General features: G+C 42.7%; 1 protein-coding gene across 5 annotated transcripts in view; it reads left to right on the top strand.

Annotated features, from left to right (window-relative positions):
- Positions 1 to 18,440, top strand: part of ECPAS (Ecm29 proteasome adaptor and scaffold) — a 90,191-nt gene that overhangs the window by 50,628 nt on the left and 21,123 nt on the right. For 4 of the 5 annotated variants that reach the window (XM_074361989.1, XM_074361988.1, XM_074361985.1 and 1 more), the window contains 18 exons: positions 69 to 135; positions 229 to 351; positions 2,122 to 2,225; positions 2,627 to 2,750; positions 3,803 to 3,883; positions 4,899 to 5,124; positions 5,578 to 5,669; positions 7,393 to 7,527; positions 8,355 to 8,517; positions 8,955 to 9,127; positions 10,269 to 10,370; positions 13,143 to 13,266; positions 14,324 to 14,469; positions 14,871 to 14,925; positions 15,616 to 15,730; positions 16,410 to 16,478; positions 17,686 to 17,803; positions 18,084 to 18,251. In XM_074361989.1, the coding sequence (XP_074218090.1) occupies positions 69 to 135; positions 229 to 351; positions 2,122 to 2,225; positions 2,627 to 2,750; positions 3,803 to 3,883; positions 4,899 to 5,124; positions 5,578 to 5,669; positions 7,393 to 7,527; positions 8,355 to 8,517; positions 8,955 to 9,127; positions 10,269 to 10,370; positions 13,143 to 13,266; positions 14,324 to 14,469; positions 14,871 to 14,925; positions 15,616 to 15,730; positions 16,410 to 16,478; positions 17,686 to 17,803; positions 18,084 to 18,251 (2,185 nt within the window). Of the gene's footprint in view, positions 1 to 68; positions 136 to 228; positions 352 to 2,121; positions 2,226 to 2,626; positions 2,751 to 3,802; positions 3,884 to 4,898; positions 5,125 to 5,577; positions 5,670 to 7,392; positions 7,528 to 8,354; positions 8,518 to 8,954; positions 9,128 to 10,268; positions 10,371 to 13,142; positions 13,267 to 14,323; positions 14,470 to 14,870; positions 14,926 to 15,615; positions 15,731 to 16,409; positions 16,479 to 17,685; positions 17,804 to 18,083; positions 18,256 to 18,440 lie in introns of all 5 variants that reach the window. The other variant, XM_074361986.1, reaches the window with a different exon arrangement.

Raw genomic sequence — 18,440 nt, 5'->3', positions numbered from 1 at the left:
TTTAGTGTCATTTTCTTCCACCTCGTGGAAATTCATGATGGTAATGATGGTCTCATGTTCTCTTACAGTCGAATGCCCCATTTATTCACTAAGGATATAGCTCTTGTGCAGCAGCTCTTTGAAGCCCTGTGTAAGGTAGGGAAGCACCTGGCCAGTGTATGTGTTCTGTTTGGATGCTCACTTGGAAACGCAACACGTAGGGAAATGCCATCATTATCGTCTTCCTAGGAAGAGCCCGAGACACGACTAGCAATTCAAGAAGCATTGTCTATGATGGTTGGAGCTTACAGCACCTTGGAAGGAGCACAGCGGACTCTCATGGAGGCCCTTGTGGCTTCGTACTTAATAAAGGTGAGTCCATCTCTGTGCACTGCTGTTGCTGGTAGTATTTGCATTTCGCATTTTTAAGATCAAAGTCTGAACTGTGCTCCTCCTTAACTCGTGAGAGTGAAGAGGAATATTTGCAGTCACTTGGACTGTGATTTATGATCAGTTTTTAATTCTTCATTATGGGGAACTGATTTTAGTGGAGAAGGAGTAGTGATGTTCACAGAGGCCTTGTGTTTAAAGCCTTTGTTGCTGGAAAACTGTTCTTAATGCTATGTTCTCCCAGTTGGAAGTGTCTTGACTGGCAGCTGAGCGCTGCAGTCCACTGGGGTGGAGTTCTGTGGGTGACATTGTGGGGGGAAAGCAGAAGGAAAGAAACGAGCCTGTAGGAAGTAAGCCAGTACCATGTACATGTTCTTCTTCCTTCTTGTCCTCTTTATGTGCCTGGCATGGGCGTCTGGAGGAGAATTTTGAATACCCATATGTATGCATGTTATATCATACACAATATGAGCTGTTATGTATTTAGTCAATTTTTTGTCCTCCATTTCTAGGAGTAGAAGGAGAGGGAGATTAGAAGAGGGAGTGATGTCAAATGTTGGTGAGATTAATGTGAATTACATCTTACTGAAAGTTGCCTACTGTGTTTAATACATTTATATTGAGAAAATTATTAAAGGTTCAGAAAAGTATCTAGTTTTTATTGAGATATAACAGGATAATTGTGTACACTCAGAAAGCTTATTATAGGTAGAGTCCCTTTGTAGATGCTCCTGGTGTCCAGGTACCTGGTTCACGGTCATATAACATGGACAGAGAAGTAGCGACTTACTCGGAAGCTCGTTAGAATTGAGTCGTTAAAACTTCCCATAGGTTACCTTGCAAGGGAGTGTCATGCTTGGCTGGTGCATGGGGGTGCTGGTTATACTTATGCAGATCAAGCCATAGAACAATATTACCAAGCCAAAGGTAATTTATTTTCTTTTCTCAGACGACGTGTAAGGCAGCCAGGCTCTGGGCTAAATCATACAGACTAGTCGTTAGTGTCATTGCCCTGTAAAGCAGCCCAAGGAATGTTAAAGAGCAGGGACACCTTATATTATCTCTAAGTATCTCTCATCTCACTTACACTGTGACTGGAGGAATGACTTGGGGGAAGGGACATGCAGGTAAAGCTTCAGCATCACTGGATTCTACCACTGCTTTCCTGGTTGAACTTTGTATTCAGAGATTACGCTCTCAATCTGTTGAAGTCAACTGAATGTATTTACTTAGTTGAAACTTTGCTTTGGAGTCAGTTTTAACTTTAGAGCTAATCTGAGAATGTTGGAGGTGTTTTGCTTTAAATTTGTAGGGATTCCAAGTAAGCTCTTTTTGTGTTTCCTGCAAAGTATCTGAATTTCACTCATGTGGCTGAGTTTGAGACTTGGGGAGGCAGAGGGGGTGGCCAGAAACTGCCATAGTAACTTTGGTCCCGTGGTTGGGCTGAGGATGTACACCTCTGGCTGGTCTGTGTGGGGTTCCTGCTTTACTTGGAGGGTCCTCTTAGGTCATAAAGGTACTTTTTAAATAATATCATTGTCCAAAGACTTTTATACAGCATGACTAAAGATCTTGACTAAATGATTTTGTTTATTTACCATATTTATTGAAATAGCAACTTAAATTTTGATTGTGTATAATTAAAAGGACTTATATCTTGACTGGGATGAGTTATTGGCAATTGAATTCTTCTTCTTCTTTTTTAATCTCTATGTGTTTATGTGTATATGCCTGTGTTTATGTGTCAAATAGCCTGAAGTTCAAGTTCGACAGGTGGCTGTGAAATTTGCCAGCACGGTGTTCCCCTCAGATCATATACCTTCCAGATATTTGCTCTTACTAGCTGCAGGAGATCCGTAAGTTTCAAAGGTGTTAATTTGAATTTGGGTTCATTTAAAGTTTTATTTGAAAATTACTAAAATTTACGTAGTTTGTAATGTTGGTCTGTGCAACTTAGAAGCCCTTTATTAGAGTTAAAATTATAGGCCCTCTGATATTATATATCTGTGGTCATGTTCTGTCTTGTTTTTTTTCCTGTGGGTAAAATTCAAAGATGCAAGCCACATGACTCTCTAAATCTCATGAAATGTCCAAAAAGGAGTGATTGCTTGTAATGTATTTTATGACTCCTTGCTTTGATGGCCAAGAGTATATTTAAGACAGCTGCCAAATAAAATTACTGTTCTTAATCTTCGTATGAGCATTCATTCTCCAGTTGGTGAAATTTATTTTTTATTCTTATTTGTCTTTCTGAAAGACGGGAAGAAGTTCATGGAGAAGCGCAGCGAGTGTTAAGGTGTCTTCCTGGTAGAAACAGAAAAGAAAGTGCTTCTAAGCAGATGCCATCTTTCCCAGAAATGGTATATTATATCCAGGAAAAGGTATGGCTTTTAACTTCAGGTAGCTAGTTTGAGTTATATAATGGATGATGAAAATAAACGGTTTTTTAGATGACACATTCAAAATGCTAATCACTACATGCTGAATAGTGGTAAACTTCCTAACAATATTAATATTTATGATAAGAAGAAGGTACAAAATGAGGAGAAAAATAGAAATCTCAAATGTAATTAATCTGTTTTGCTCAAATCTAAATTACTTACGATTCCTTTTATGCCCTTCAGCATTCTGGCTGTGTTTAAAATTATTCCCTTTGCACAACGTGCTTAAAAACATCTTTTTATTTTTAAGGTTATTATTTAGGTCATCATAAGTTTAAGAATGCTTCAGGGAGCAGTTCATATTTTTTTCCACTGTGATCGTAAGAGAAGATCACATCGTTTGCTTTTGCAAGTCTCCCACATTGGCTGGTAGCTCAGACAGAGTGTTAGCAGTCATGACCCCCGCCCTGGCCCTGTCCTATTGTTACAGTCACGTTTCTCTAGGTGCGCTGGGGCTGCCTTACTGCCTTCCACCTCTACTGCTGGTCTTAGCTTTTTGCTTAGATAGACGTCTTATGTGGCAGCCGCGGGTCTCTTCTCCACGGCACTGTCAAGTTTGTGGTCGGAAGATGCTCTCATGCTCGTATTTTCTTTCTACCTCCTTTGTTAATGAGAAGAGCTGGCGTGCAGTGGCTGGGGGCGCTGTGTTAGCAGGCTCCTCGGGAGTCAATTTTTTCTTTTTCTTTTTTATCTCAGTTGTTACTGTGTCATCTTTGGAGCTGTTTTCTTTTTCTTTTTTTCCTTCTTTTTATTAAAGCACGGTTGATTTGTAGATTTATTCTTTTTCAACAAACCAGTCAAAAGGCAACACAGCTGTCACTTAGGGTTTGAGGTCTGTGCACCATCAATCATGACTAATGGAAAAATGTTTTGACTAGAAAAAAATAGTAGCCAACAATAATACGGCTAGAAATACAGTTAGTTTTGAGTTGAGAAAGGGTACATGTGCTTTGTTTTTCAGTAATTGGTTTTGGGGGGCTTATTTTTATTAGGCTTCCCATCGAATGAAAACTCCAGCCAAGTACATGACTGGGACCACTGTCCTTCCATTTAACCCAGCAGCCTTCGGAGAGGTAGGACTGGCATATATTTCCATTTTGCTTTTACTAAAGGGTCTTAATGTTACAGTCAAAGATATGTCTGTGAATTTTTCGTGTTCTAGATAGACTCATATTGTGACATCGTTGTTTTATACCAGACTGTTTATTAGGAAAATAGTACTCGGTAGTTGACATTAATTCATTTAATTGACATTTAATTCACAGTTGACATTTAATTCATAGTGGAGCCTAGAAATGTGTTTATTTCAGTGAGTTTCCCTTCGTGAAAGAGCTGGAAGCTCTGCATTGGCTGCTGTTGGGAGTTTACAGCAAATTGGATTTGGGTGTTAAAGGCAAGAATATGTTGAGGTTATTTGGATTATCTAGTTTTAAAGGTTGGAGAATTAGATTAATTTGTCACATTTACTGAGGGAAATTCTATTGTCTGTGGTCACTGAGTTGCACTAATTAAATGGCAAGAGATAATCGTGTTCGGAGTAAGAATTCTCCCAGTGAAGTTGCTGCCTGTCTAGTCCGGCTGCCCGGGGAGAGCTTCCAGAGGGCTCCTTAGCAGCTGATTTATGTCAGAGGCTTTTATGGCATATAGCTACTCTTCTGCAGATGATTTGAACCTGTTTTCTCAAATTCTTGTGTCAGTGGAGAGGAAATGCAACTGGAGTTCCACAGGAAGAGATCCTTGGCCCCAGGTTTCTGCCCAGTGCCTGTCTACACACATACACCTTTAAAAAAAAATAATGATTTTCATTGTAATCTTTTAGACTTTGAAAGTAGGGTTTGCATTTTAATTCCATTAAACTTCATTTAAAAACACTTTTTGGATTATAAAAGCTGGTTATGTAAATTTTGCTCCATTATGGTAATTTCAGTTCACATATTGAGTCATGTTTTCCAGCTTCTGTGAGGCTTGTTGAATAGCTTCATGGAGGGAGGGTGGGGGGAATCAAAGCTGGGAACTGTCACTCTGAAGACTGTCCTCCCACCCTGATCTCCTGAGGGGCTTCTCTGGTCTTCTTCCTTCTGTCTTCAGATAGTTCTGTACTTGCGCATGTGCCTGGCTCACAGCGCGGGAGTGGTGCCCACCTCTCAGAGTCTGGCTGACATGCAAGATCACGCCCCCGCCATTGGACGCTATATACGGACTTTAATGTCGGGCAGCCAGGCAACGCCCTCGTCATCGTCTTCCAAGAGTGGAGAAACCAACCCTGTGCAGATCTACATTGGCCTGCTTCAGCAGCTGTTAGCAGGTGTTGGAGGTAGGAGGTCATGATGCTGAGGACAGATACTAAAGCACTTCAGGAAAAAGCTAATTTTCAACTCAGCTGAGAATTTATAGCATAGTTATTTTCTCTCTCCACTCCTGTAACTGAACATTAATCTTTGTTTCTTTTTTAAATGCATCTGATTCATCTTTGATACACTGTTTCTCTTTTCAGAAAGAAATGCTAACAATAGGTAACATATTTTTACTTTGGAAGTGGGGTGAAGAACAGGGCATCTTCTTATAGACAACCAGTCTGTAAATTTGCTCTTTATAGGCAACTAGTCTGTAAATTTGCTGTACTGTATTTGGGTTCATTTTTCTCTCGTAGAACTGGGGAATGCCTCCTAAAGCAGTAGTAGCCTTATGCTTTAAAGGAATTTAGTGATCTCTGTATGTTTATTTCTTCTCTTGAAATGAAAATGGTTCTGAATTCCTTCTTACTTAGGTTTGCCAGTCATGTACTGTCTGCTGGAAGCAGTCTCAGTGTATCCAGAAAAGCTGGCCACCAAATTTGTAGACAAAACAGAATGGATAAAGGTATATCCTGTGCACGTGTATTTCTTTTTGATTCTGTATATTTTAAACTTCAGTCTCATGATTTCGTCTTCCTACCGGTGTTCCCGTGACCTCTTCTGCCTTTAGGTCATTTTGAAAATTCTCTCATCATCAAGCGCTTACTGGGAAGCATGTAGGTCAGTGTACCGCAGTGTTCCATCTAGGTGAGAGTGGGAGATGAACTGAGAGTCATGCACATAAAAAAGTTATTTTTCTGTTTTGAAAAAATGTTTTTAAAGTAATAGATTTGTATAGTTTAAATAAGAAATGATGGAAAACATCTCCTTTCCATAACTGCCTCTCACCTCCCCAGCGCCCCTCACCTTCCTGCCTCGTCCTCTCTCACGTGATGCACATGTTGTCCCTTATTTGTGTGTGGCCTGCCTTCCAGAGTTTACTTAACACATGTACCCACATGAAATAAGCATTTTTGATTTGTCTTCCTTTTCTCACACGGAAGGTATTACACTTTTCACACTGTTTTATACCTTATTTCTTTTACTAAGTATTAGAACGTGGAGTTATTCCTATACAACTCTAGAGAGAACATCTTCTTTGTTTTAACAACTTCATGGTTTTCCTCTGGAGAACTGTGGCATAATTTAATCCAGATCCTTGCTGACGTCTGCTCAGGGTACTTCCAGTCTGCTGCAACGCGCAGCCCACCGTTTTGAATATGAGCAGGTATATTTTTAGGTGGATTCCCCGGAAGTGGAATTGCGGACCTGCGGATGCAGTTTGAACAGACAGTGCACATCCTCCATACGAGTGGTTCCGGTTCACACTCCCACTGGCCATGCTGGAGAGTATTTTTGTCCCATGGTCACACCAAAAGGGTCACCAGGTTTAGCAAATAAAAATATAAGATGCTCAGTTAAACTTGAATTTCAGATAAACAGTGAACACTTTTTCAGTACAGGTGCGGCTCATACAGTTTTGTATACTTCTTGGGCTACATAATGCAGTTCTTTTTGCAAAATGCAGCGTGAATTATGGTGATATGTACAGATTTTCTCTTTGAGTGTGAAAGCATGAATGTAATTTACCAAGAGGAGTGAGTTTTGCACTTTCCTGGAAAATCTAGTCTCATGAAATTGCGTCTAGTTTAAAAAGGATTTTTATTCTTAATGAGTATTTGCTGTTTTTAAAATGACCTTAGAATTTTTGACCTTTGATCTTGTGGATCAGGGGTTATTAACCAATGAACTGTGGACCAACTCTGGCCTGCCTCCTGCTTATATGGCCTGCAAGCTAAGAGTAGTGTTTACATTTTTAAATGGTTGAAAAAAAATCAAAAGACAAATAAAGTTTCCTGATGTGAGGATAGCAGTGTGCATAAAATTGTACTGGCACCCAGCCACCCCCATTTGTTGTCTGGTATTGCTTTTGTACTGTAACAGCAGAGTGGAATGGTTGCCACACATTGGCCCTTTACAGAAAACATGTGCTGACCTCCATTTTAGGTCATCCGTGTATTAATCCCACCTGTTTTATACTTTGTGTCTTTGATGAAAACGCACATAAGGTTTTGGTCTGTAACTCAGCTTTTGTTTTGAAATAATAGCTTTTTGTGTTTTTTTCTCATAGATACCAGTAGATTGGACATGACAATGTATACTTTATTATTTTAACTCTAAATGTTAGAAGTTGTCAGCAGGGAGTTGATCATATGTCATGTGTGTGTTTCTCCTTCTGTACCACTCAGAGTCTGATGAACAGCAGTAAAGAAGAGATGCGTGAACTGGCCGCCTTGTTTTATTCTGTGGTGGTGTCTACTGTGTCGGGAAACGAGTTGAAGTCAATGATAGAACAGCTTATAAAGACTACAAAGGACAGTCACGTATGTTATCAGTTTTGTCTTCGTCCTTTTTGTGGGAAATAGTAGTTTTATAAAAGCATCTGATATGTTTGTTGTTCTTGTGTTCTCATTTGTAAAATGAACTCACAGACTCCTTGCTTTTATGATTGTAAAGATTAAGTGAGATAGATGATGCACGGATTCAGTCAGTTCATTCAGTAAACTCTAGTGCCTTGTGTCCCATAGGCGCTGTGCTAAGCGCTAGGAATCCAGCGGGGAGTGAGTACGTGAGAAGCCCTAGCTGGCACCGCTTGGCGCTTAGAAATGTTAGTTCCTTTTTTCTTCCCCATCTGCTGCCACTGATCACTGTGCCTGGCCCAACAGAAAACACTGTTGAAACCACGCGCTTTCACGTGTCTCATTGCCTACCTTGTGTTTGGAGGTTTTAGCAAGTAGAAATAGAACCTGTTCATTGTATTTTGTTGGCAGTCATGGGAAATGATGCTTGAAAGTTACGATGTAGTCATGTATAGTCACATGAGTGCTGTAAGCTGGGAGAAGCATTAAGTGCTTATAAGAGCGCACAAGGGAGTCACCTCACTCAGAGCTGGAGTGGGTGTGGGGTTAGCAAATCTAAATCTTGAAGTGAGTCAAGACTCAGCTTAAGTGCTCAGAGTTCTCTGTGTTAGAGACTCAAGGTTTCTCTTGTTCCCTGTCTGATTTATTGACATCCAGTGGCACCTCCAGGGACCGCTATTCTTTGGCCTTATGTTTTGTTGGAGAGGTGACTGTAATTAACACACAGTTGTTTCATTCATGCCCGTGTGAGAGAGACAGACAGAGATATGCTATTGTGTTGTTAAATCCAGAGCCCAGAGATTCAGCACGGATCCTTGCTTGCATTGGGATTCACAGTAGGAAGATATTTGGCTAAAAAGAAAATGAAAATGGCAGAGCAACAAGACCTGGAGACAGACGCCGACTTCCTGCCCGAACAGGAGGACCTCATCCAGAGCGCGACAGAAACCATAGGTGATTAACGTGCCGATGCTGACTTGGATGGCAGCATGATTAGGTTAAAATTTTTTGAGCTAGGTGAAAATTTATTATAACATTTTAATTTCTTTCTGTAGCATTGCGTTCTAAACACACAAGCTTTTTCACAGAATCTTGATGCTAAATAAATTCTGTGTTTTTAATAACAACGAAAGTAGTCTGGTTTTTCTATATTTTTTCCTATATGTTCCTATTTAACAGAGATGATCCCGTTATGGGAAAAAATTTAAACATTAAGAAAGGGCACTACTCTGTGGTGGTGTATTACTAAATAAATGCTAACAAATTATCAACTGGGAAATATTGTGGGCTTTGATTTTGTTTTGCTGTCTTTAAAAAAATCTAGAGTACACTGCTGTTTGCTTTGGATCTCAAGGGGAATGATTCTCTGTTTTGTCTACATGTACTTACAGGCTCATTTTTGGACAGTACATCACCCCTCCTGGCAATTGCTGCCTGTACAGCCCTGGGTGAGATTGGCCGAAACGGTCCACTCCCAATCCCCAGTGAGGGATCTGGCTTTACCAAATTGCATCTTGTGGAAAGCCTGCTAAATAGAATACCGTCCAGTAAAGAAACAAATAAGGCAAGTCTCTTCCTGGTACCCTTCCCTTCTGAAATCCTTTCTATTCGTAGGTGAGTAAATGCGTGAAAATGGAATCATGTAAGGATAGATGGCACTTCAGCTGGAGGAAGGTTTAATGTGAAAAAAGGAGAATTCGAGATGGCTGTTGAAGTTTGAGTTGGGGGATGATTTGTGCACAGTCTTTGACCCAGTTACGCCAATTTAGACCCATAACTGTTAAAGTTTGGGTTAATATTAAATGCATCAGGTAATTCTTTTGTCGTGCAAAAGAGTAGGTAATGAAGTGTTAAATAGTTTTATTTTTTTGTAATTCCAGACCAGATCTAAATCTTAACCTCCTACAGCCAATTTAGTTTTAAGAAATCTGGGCATTTGTAAGCAATGTGAGTAATCTTTGAGGAAAAGGACATATATACTTTTTTAGTTTTAGATAAAAACTTTCATAGACTTTAAACATTTTTCTTTGTGGTAAGAGCATTTCAGTGTTGAAGTAAAAGATGATTTGATGAGCAAAATAATCAGTTTACTACAAGTTTAATAAATATGTCATCTTATTCTTGATCTAGCCACTGTTAAAAACTTTGAGATGATCACAGTGTAGTTTTCATTAGCTGTTAGTAACTAGTCATTACTGTCCCTCGTTGAGCAGTTATCTGCCAAGCATATGCTGCCGACTGCTTCGCATTCAGTAATCAATTGAATCCCCAAAAGATCCAGGGAAACAGATAACAGTTGTCATCTCTGTTTTCCCAGATGAGGAAATAGAGTCACAGAGAGGTGAAGTAACTTGCCTGAGGTCACACACAGCTGTAAAGCCTACTAAAATGATCGAGCTGTGACTCCATCTTACATCCTCTGGGCCCAGAATCTACATTTATAACTGTTAATAGTTTGTAGGATAATAAACCTAGTTAAATAAACCTAGTTTCTTCCTTTGAAGCGGGGCCCTTAATAAACTCCATTTTATGTCTTTCTGCCTGTAATGTCTTAGAGATGTAATTCTGTAAAATTGGATACTTTAAGAACAACTTGTGCTCATACATTAGTTACACTCCCCCTCCCTCACTTCTCATTTTAGAAACATTGTTCTGAGATCAAGCTGTTGTATACTTTATTGAAAAAAAATTCTCTGGTCTTCCAGATGAAAGAACGAGCTATCCAAACACTGGGATATTTTCCAGTTGGGGATGGAGATTTTCCTCACCAGAAGCTCCTCTTGCAAGGTCTGATGGATTCTGTGGAGGTATTTATATTGCTCTCTGATCGTTAGTCACTCAAACAAAAGGCATAATCCAGGTGGAATATTGTGTGCTGTGAGGCTTTAAATTCAACCTTTATTCATTTATCCACCAAGTAGTACTTACTCAGTGGCAGCCTTGGGCTCATCACTGTGGTAGTCAGAGCGTTGACTGAATCACCTGGATGGGGAAGTCCTCTAATTTTTGAGTAAAGCGTGGTACTCAAAAGAAGAAGGGGAAACTGCCCCCATCAGCTAGATGTGGGGAGGGGGTGACTGTGACTTAGCTTCTGTCTTCTAGACAAGTGTCCAGTGTCGTGGAGAAGACCTACGGGTGGACGGTGGCTAGCCAGCGTGCTCAGTGTCTTAACATGGCCTGATCTGGCCCCTGATGGGGCCTTGATTCTTGTCACTCACTCACTCACTCACACTTTTTACAGCAGTCTCTTTGCTTTAGCTTTTAAATGTAGCCCACACGTCCTCCTTTCTCAGGTGTTGTTGCAGCCCGTTAAAGACCTCCCCGACCCTTCAAACTAGAGTAGGTCCTTTAGTTATTTGTACTTTCATGCCTCTCCATTCTTCACACCATTTATCACCATTTCTAACTGCCCGGTAGACTGAGGGTAGAGTCTGTTTTGCCCCCCATTATAAAGCAGGGGAGTAAATGAATGAAGAGATGTGTGCACGTCAGGCAGTAGACTCACAGAGGAGGGCGTGGGCGCTTCCATCAGGGAGAGCTGGTGCACGTGTTCTGGTGGCGAAGTTGCTGCTGGGTCTCGAGGGTGGGGTGGGGAGAGGGGAGAGCTGCAATTTGAGGAATCAGGCAGCCGAGTGGCAAGGCTGGTGTTAGGATTCAGGTCTCTGGATTCTTGATTCAGGACTTTTAAGGTGAAATTTTTTGACAAGAAATTACACCCCTATCTGGTTCTCCCTGGATGTCACTGACATTGTAACGTCTTGGGGAAAAGCTTGTGATGTCTGCATTTGCTGCTTTTTTCCTTTTTTAAAATCTGTGATAGAGATGAGTTTCTTCCAGTTTTGTTTAAATAAAGGAAGACTTGTCTCAATTCTTAACTTGCTACTGAAGACATTTTAAAAAAATTGAAGTATAGTCAGTTAAAGTGTGTCAGTTTCTGGTGTACAGTGTAATGTGAAGACATTATTTTAAGAGTTTAGAAGTACAGAAATATCTGAAAAGCTGGAAACATGATAGAAATATTAAAGGATAAGAATTTTTAAAAAGCAGGAATCAGGGAAGCAAAATATCTTCACAGTCATCTAAGATGAAGTTCTAAAGGTTTTTTTTTTTCTTGTTTCTTCTAATTGTTTCTTATGGAAAATTTCCAACATACCCAGAAGTAGAGAATAATATATAATGAGTCCCCACGTGCCTGTTTTTGGTTCATCTGTTCACCCGCTCTTTATTTCTAGAATACTTACAGCGAAGCCTAGATATCATATTCGTAAATGGAGTTAGGGAGTTTTGTTTTTGTTTGTAATGCCAAGTACGGTGTTATTTACAATAGGAAACATATTTTAAAAACGCCCATAAAATGAGTCCCTAATATGGGATCCTCTGTGTTGAGGTACCTTTTCTCAGCTCAGAGTGGCAGAGAGAAACTCTTGACAAGCGCAGCTGTAGGACTGAAGCCCCTGAATCCCTTCCTTCGGAGTAGGAAGCATGTGGTACCCGCACTGGGCCCTTCGGCAGGACTGGAGCATTTGATCGCTTGACCTTGACATCAGCTAAGCTGTTGTCGGTGTGCTTTGCAGAGTTCTCCCCACAGGTTGATGTTCCCATAGCCCATGCTCTCTGTGCTTCATTCTCTCCTTATTCTCCTGTTCTTAGGTCTCTTCCAGTTCCCAGTAAACATTAGAGAAAAATGCCAGAGGGAACTAAGACAGGTCCAATTCCGTGTTAGTCAGTGATTCATAATTGTGGAGTGTGTCTCAGGGGTAGAGCATTTGACTGCATAATTGTGAAATGTGTCAAAATTTCTAAATCTGATTTTTAAAGTTTGAGTGTATATAATAAAGAATTTTTTTAACTTTTGATCTTTGAAATAATTTCAAATTTACAGTGTGGTTATAAGAATAACGGAAAGAACTCCTGTATACCGTTTATCCAGATTTACCAAATTTTAACATTTTATGTTTGCTCTGTCATTCTGTTGTTTTTTTTTTTTCCCGGAACCATTTGAGGGTGACTTGCAGACCTCATGTAAGTTAAGAGTGCAGAGGGGAGGTGTTAATAAGCGGTGATCACTGCTATTGTGCAGTTACTACAAATGGGGTATCTGCTGGGAGGTTTATGTGCTTTACCCTCATTTACTCCTTACAGCCTGATGAGGTGGGTGACGGCACTGTTTATGCTCATGTTGTACAGACGGAGAAGTTGAGGCTCAGGGTTTACATATGGGTGTGGAGCTGGTGAGATAGAATTTCTCCCGAGATCTGTGTGGCTTCACAGTCCAGGCCCTTCTCCCCTAAGTGAATGATTCCGTTCTTCCAAAGATTAAAAACCCCTGCTTAGTGGTCCTTTCCTGAGGGTGCAGAGTGCTGGACGGACGTGGAAGAAGGTCCTCAGTCATCCGTGCGTCCCCATCCCTCACTCTGCCTCACTTTCGAGCCATCCGGTTAGCTGAGAGCGTTCCAGGCACAAGAGGGGAAACAGAGCACTCCGAGAAACGGGCCAGTAAGCAGCCTTCCACTTCGTGGAAGTGGATGTTTTCGGGAAATGTTCTCTCTGACTTGTGGCTTTTGTCTCCCTCACTGCAGGCCAAGCAGGTAGAACTTCAGTTCACTATTGGCGAAGCCATCACCAGTGCGGCGACAGGAACCAGGTCCGTGGCTGCCCGGGATGCCTGGCTGGTGACCGAGGAGGAGTATACCCCGCCTGCCGGTACCGTGTAGTCAGCTGATCGGTTTATAACCCCCAAGTAACCCTCCTCTGTTCTTGCTGTCGCCTTTTAAGCAAAAGGAAAAGTGTATATGTTCCATTCTAAGTCGTCTTCCAGTATTTGTATATGTCTTATTGTTTGGCTCAGTCGAGAAAAATAGAGCACGGAATGAGCGAGAACTGCGTTGTGGTCCTTTGACAAGCCAGCCCGGGAGTGGCTCTGCATTTCTGTCTGACTTGTGCTCTTTTCGTGAGGACTGGTGTGTGTAGCCAGTTTCCAAGTCATGTGTGCCCTGACCCTCCATCACATAATGCAGGCCGTGCTCCAGGTGCCTCTGCACTGAGTCGGTCCGGCTTTAGTGGAGGCGTAGGTGGGGGAGCGTGCGCTTGTGCCTGCGTGTTACAGACACTGTGACTTCACACGTCTCACGTGCTGCTGATCGTCCTGTAGCACACGGGCCGGCTCTCCACAGCAGACTGTCCAGCTGGAAATGTCAGGAGTGTTGAGGTCGAGGACCTCTGATGTGACAAAGGGCAGGGAAAAAATGGCACAGTAGCTGGAGGAGGAAAGGTCTGTTGCATGTTAGTTTCTAGACAGGAGGTGGAAAAGACAGTAGAGAAAGAAAACTGCTGACACGAGAGAAAATGGGGATTTTTTTTTTTTTTTTTTTTTTTTTTTTTTTTTTTTTTTTTTTTTTTAGTTAAGACCATTTTTTTTGAAGTGAAGTTTAAGGTTCAGAGCACAATTAAGAGGAAGGTACAGAGGTTTCCCACAGCCCCTGCCCCTCCACATGCACAGCCTCCCCTATTACGGCAATAATTTTTCACTCTAGGAAACTGAAGTTACCTGAACACCTTTGAAAGGTTATTTAGTTTATGTAGGTTCTGAAATGAATGATTAGTAGTTCTTTCGGCAACTGATTGAAACACCTTAGTCATTTAGATTTTAATATGTTATAGGATTGTTGCTTTGAGTAAATGTTGATTCAAATTTAATTTTTGCAGGAAGCTCTATTCAATTATTTTAATTGCTTCTTGTCATTCTTTGCGTTTCCCCCAGGAGCCAAAGTTAATGATGTCGTCCCCTGGGTGTTGGATGTGATTTTAAACAAACATATCGTCAGCCCCAACCCGCACGTTAGGCAAGCCGCCTGCATCTGGCTCCTTTCCCTTGTGAGGAAGCTGAGCGCCCACAGAGAGGTGAAGGTGAGCCGTGCTGGAGCTGTGGTCCAGCTCTACGGGAAACTGTTAATGGAATACATATCAGCAAGAGGTGATAGGAAGGAAAGGGTGTGACGATTTTGAGGTAAGCTGTACATGAAGGTATGAAGGACGGCAGCTGATACAATTTGGCTGGAAGTTGATTCTTAACTTGAAGGGATAAAGTGCGAAGTGGTCCGGACGGGGAGGCCCGGGCTGCGTGCGCCAGACTGCCCGTGAGCCGTGCAGCCTGCAGGTGGTTCGCCACCTTCAGAGGCGAGCACCCAGCAGGGTCTGTGACTGCCTTGGATCATCAGACTTTGGTGTCACGTAGCGCGTGAGCGAGACGCGTACTCTCCCGAGGAGGTAGAGTTTCAGTGTTCTGAATGCCTTTTTTCTTCTTTCAGTCTCATCTTAAAGAAATTCAGAGTGCATTTGTTTCTGTTCTGTCAGAAAATGATGGTAAGTTATTAGTCAAATACTTGGTTTCCGAGCTTCTTTAAACTTATGTTTTAAATTTTGAAAAATCGGGATTAATGGACATAAAAGAAGGCTATGCGAAAGTCCATTCTTACATATTTATTTATTAATTAGATCAGTTTTGCATTTACAAGTGCAGCCAAGGCCTCCTTTAACATCAGTACTTCTACCAAGTAACAGCTTTCTTCTACTTCTGATTCATTTCCTCTTTATGATTTAAGCCAGGACTGAAAATACGTATGTGGTAGACGTTTCAATGGTTGCTTTGTTTTATAACATGTTTTAAACATGCTGTCTGATACTGACTTTTCATTTTAAAAAAATTGCACACGGGGGACCTGAAGTCCTGTGATTACCTTCATGTGTGCGACTTGCCTCCACTGCCCCTCTGTCGCTGTGCTGTGCACCCTGAGGTCCGGCAGGGCTGGCTCGGTCTGTGAGTTGGATCTTTTGTGAGCGTAGTTCTCATTCACGGGGACTTACATGGTGTCATGTCCATGGAGATGACTTAGTACATTTTCAACAAAATAGGCGGATTGATTGTGTTCTCTTATCTTTACTTTGAGATCATTTTGGTTTAATGTTACAAGTTAAAAATTTTTTTTTTTTTTACTCAATGGCCAGTGGACACATTTTCTAAAAGGATTATTGCTTTGTCTGACTTTCGTGTAGAACTTAGCCAAGATGTTGCCTCAAAAGGCCTTGGGCTGGTGTATGAGCTGGGCAATGAACAGGATCAACAGGAATTGGTTTCCACCCTTGTAGAAACACTCATGACTGGCAAAAGGTACAGTGAATTCAAAAATTTCAGTGAGCACACAGAGCAACATGTGCATGCTGAGAATATGCAATGGAAGAAGGCAAGTTTAGCTTTTGATTTTCCTGTTTATTAAATAAGCCTTTTCTAAATCAACAAGTCAATGATTATTATGCTGTGGATAGCTGCTTAATTATCTAGTATGTACTGTTTAGAAGGTAAACTAAACTACTCTTTAGAAACGCACCAGTAGGTCAGGCTTTGAGAATTGAATGATCTCAGGACAGGTACAGCGCTGGATTACAAAAGTACCATGATTACGTTGGCTGAGTGAAAATGGAGGCCCGGAGAGGAAGCCTGGCCGTCGCGCACGGTGTCCCTGAGGAGGGGCTGAGGGGCCGTCATTCTCTTGGTTGGCTGCTGCTTCACGTTACCTTCCTCATAGGAAGGAGCGTTTGCAACGTGTGACCACATCTAATGCAGCGTAACTATGTGGGGTGTCTTTTGCATCTGTTTGTTCTTCCTAGACTTCACTTTACAGACGTCTCAGGCCGATGGGAAGGGTTAGTTGACTTTTTACACCTTGCACACTGCAGATTCTTGATAGGGAATTTGATTTCTCAGTTTACAGATGCAATGCATGCATTCGTTGAATGCTGGTGTGAAACATTTGAGGCTGATTTCAGTTCTTGTTGTTGTTTTGGTTTAGAGCCAAACATGAGGTCTCTGGAGAGACGGTGGTATTTCAGGGAGGAAGCCTTGGCAAAACCCCGGATGGGTAAGTGTGCCGCAGCCATCGATCAGTCACTGGACGTCTCCCGGCGGGGAAGGGAGCACTCACAAAGTTGATTTCCACCCTTGTGGGAAGTGTTGTGTGTTAGTGGGAGAAGAAAAAGCCTAGCGTTTCGGATTGGGTTTCCTGGGAAACAGACTGAGGTGGAGATCTGTGTGCTGGCAGGTGATTGAAGAGTGCCGTAGGGTCGTCCCCCTGGGGAGTGAGGAGCAGGACAGGGCTGGTGGCCACCCGAGGAGGAGCCGAACTGCTGCCCACATGTCTGCAGACCCTGACCTGCCCCAGAGCCCCTGCCCCGGAGCCCTGGGACTGGGCTGGGAGGGCCTCCAGGGTGGTCCTGCCTCCTGCCCCTCCGCAGGCCTTCTCACCCCTGGGTGCCTGGCCATCAGTGGTGGGCTGCTCTGGGGGGGACCTGACCTTGGCCCAAGGGCGTTCTGTCAGTTCCCAGCCAGTGGCTCCCACCACACCTAGTTTTTTGTAGGGCAGCTCTGCTTGGTGCTTTGGAGTCCACCCACTTGGCATTTCAGGTTAATTCCTAGGGCCTTGATTCCATGGTGGTTCTGCTGCTGCCTTTGCTCTGAAAGCCCTCCGGTGAGGCTGCAGCTGCCGGGGCCTTGCCAGGGCGTCCGCCAGCCCCTCTCAGTGCGTCTCCGGCCTCTGTTCTCTCCGTCATGTTCTCTGAAGCTCCCTGTTTTCACGTCGGAAGTTGTGTTTGTTCCACTTACTCTCCCTCTAGACTCCTTCTGGGTTTTAAAAAGTGCTCACTTTTCACAAAAATCCTGCAAATGATAAGGTGTTTGAGCGAATGTAGTTTGTTCAGCGGGGAGTTAACAGGACTCAGAGGAGGCGTGGGGAAGACAGGTGTCTTCAGACAGCTCGCGGGATCCTGAGAGAGAGGGGTGCGCAGCGCACTGACGGCCTGTCCCGCTGCCCCCGACGGGCCGAGGGCTCCACCTCCTGGGCCTCGCGGGGGCTTTGGGTCACTCAGTAGCCATGGCTGACACCTGAATTGGGAGGCTTTTTATATTTTCCTCATCCTGGTCCTCCACCTCTGTGCTAAAGAGATCACTCAGTACTGGAAACTTAGTGAAAACATAACTTTAAAATGTTCTAGTAATATTGCTGATGTAATTCTTACTAGTCTGGAGGTGGAGAAATACATCCCCGCATACTTTGTGTTTTTTGTTTCAAGCCAGGGCCTCTCTACCTACAAGGAGCTTTGTTCCCTGGCGAGTGATCTTAGTCAGCCAGACCTGGTGTATAAGTTTATGAATCTAGCCAACCACCATGCAATGTGGAACTCCAGGAAGGTGAGTTGCTGTCATTGGACAGTGTGTTTTCTTCTTCCCTCCAGATCAGAACTGCTACATTGGCAGACAGTGACAGTGGATACGCAGTGTGTTTTGTAAACATCTGTGATTAGAGAGAGCCAGACGGGCTCATTGCTGCCGTGATTGACTCGTAAAGCTGGACCCCCAAATAAATCAGGCTGTATTCAGGACAAGGCTGGGAGGGAGAATTTCGTGATACTTCATGTGTTCATATTTTACTGCAGCAGATGTATCTGAGCCACTGCATCTTATTTTTCAGGGTGCTGCTTTTGGTTTTAATGTAATTGCTACCAGAGCTGGAGAACAGCTGGCTCCTTTCCTGCCCCAGCTGGTCCCTCGTCTTTATCGGTATCAGTTTGATCCCAACCTTGGCATTCGGCAGGCCATGACAAGCATTTGGAATGCGCTGGTCACTGACAAATCAACGGCAAGTGTCTGTGAGCCCTTGTCCAAGGTTACAGCCGGGATGTGGGCCTGTGCTCGCCTTCCTTTCTACGCTGTGTCCTTATTTGTTTAAACCAATAGGCTTTCTTTTATCCCTTGCTTTCTTCCTCCTTTCTAGGTATCAGAGGTGCTCATGGCAACATTTATTGAGATTTCAGAAACGGAAACCATC

The sequence above is a fragment of the Camelus bactrianus genome, chromosome 4, assembly GCF_048773025.1.
Source record: "Camelus bactrianus isolate YW-2024 breed Bactrian camel chromosome 4, ASM4877302v1, whole genome shotgun sequence".
NCBI classification, from domain to species: Eukaryota; Metazoa; Chordata; class Mammalia; order Artiodactyla; family Camelidae; genus Camelus; species Camelus bactrianus.
The sequence above is the reverse complement of the archived record's forward strand: the minus strand, read 5'-3'. Positions and strand labels throughout refer to the sequence as shown.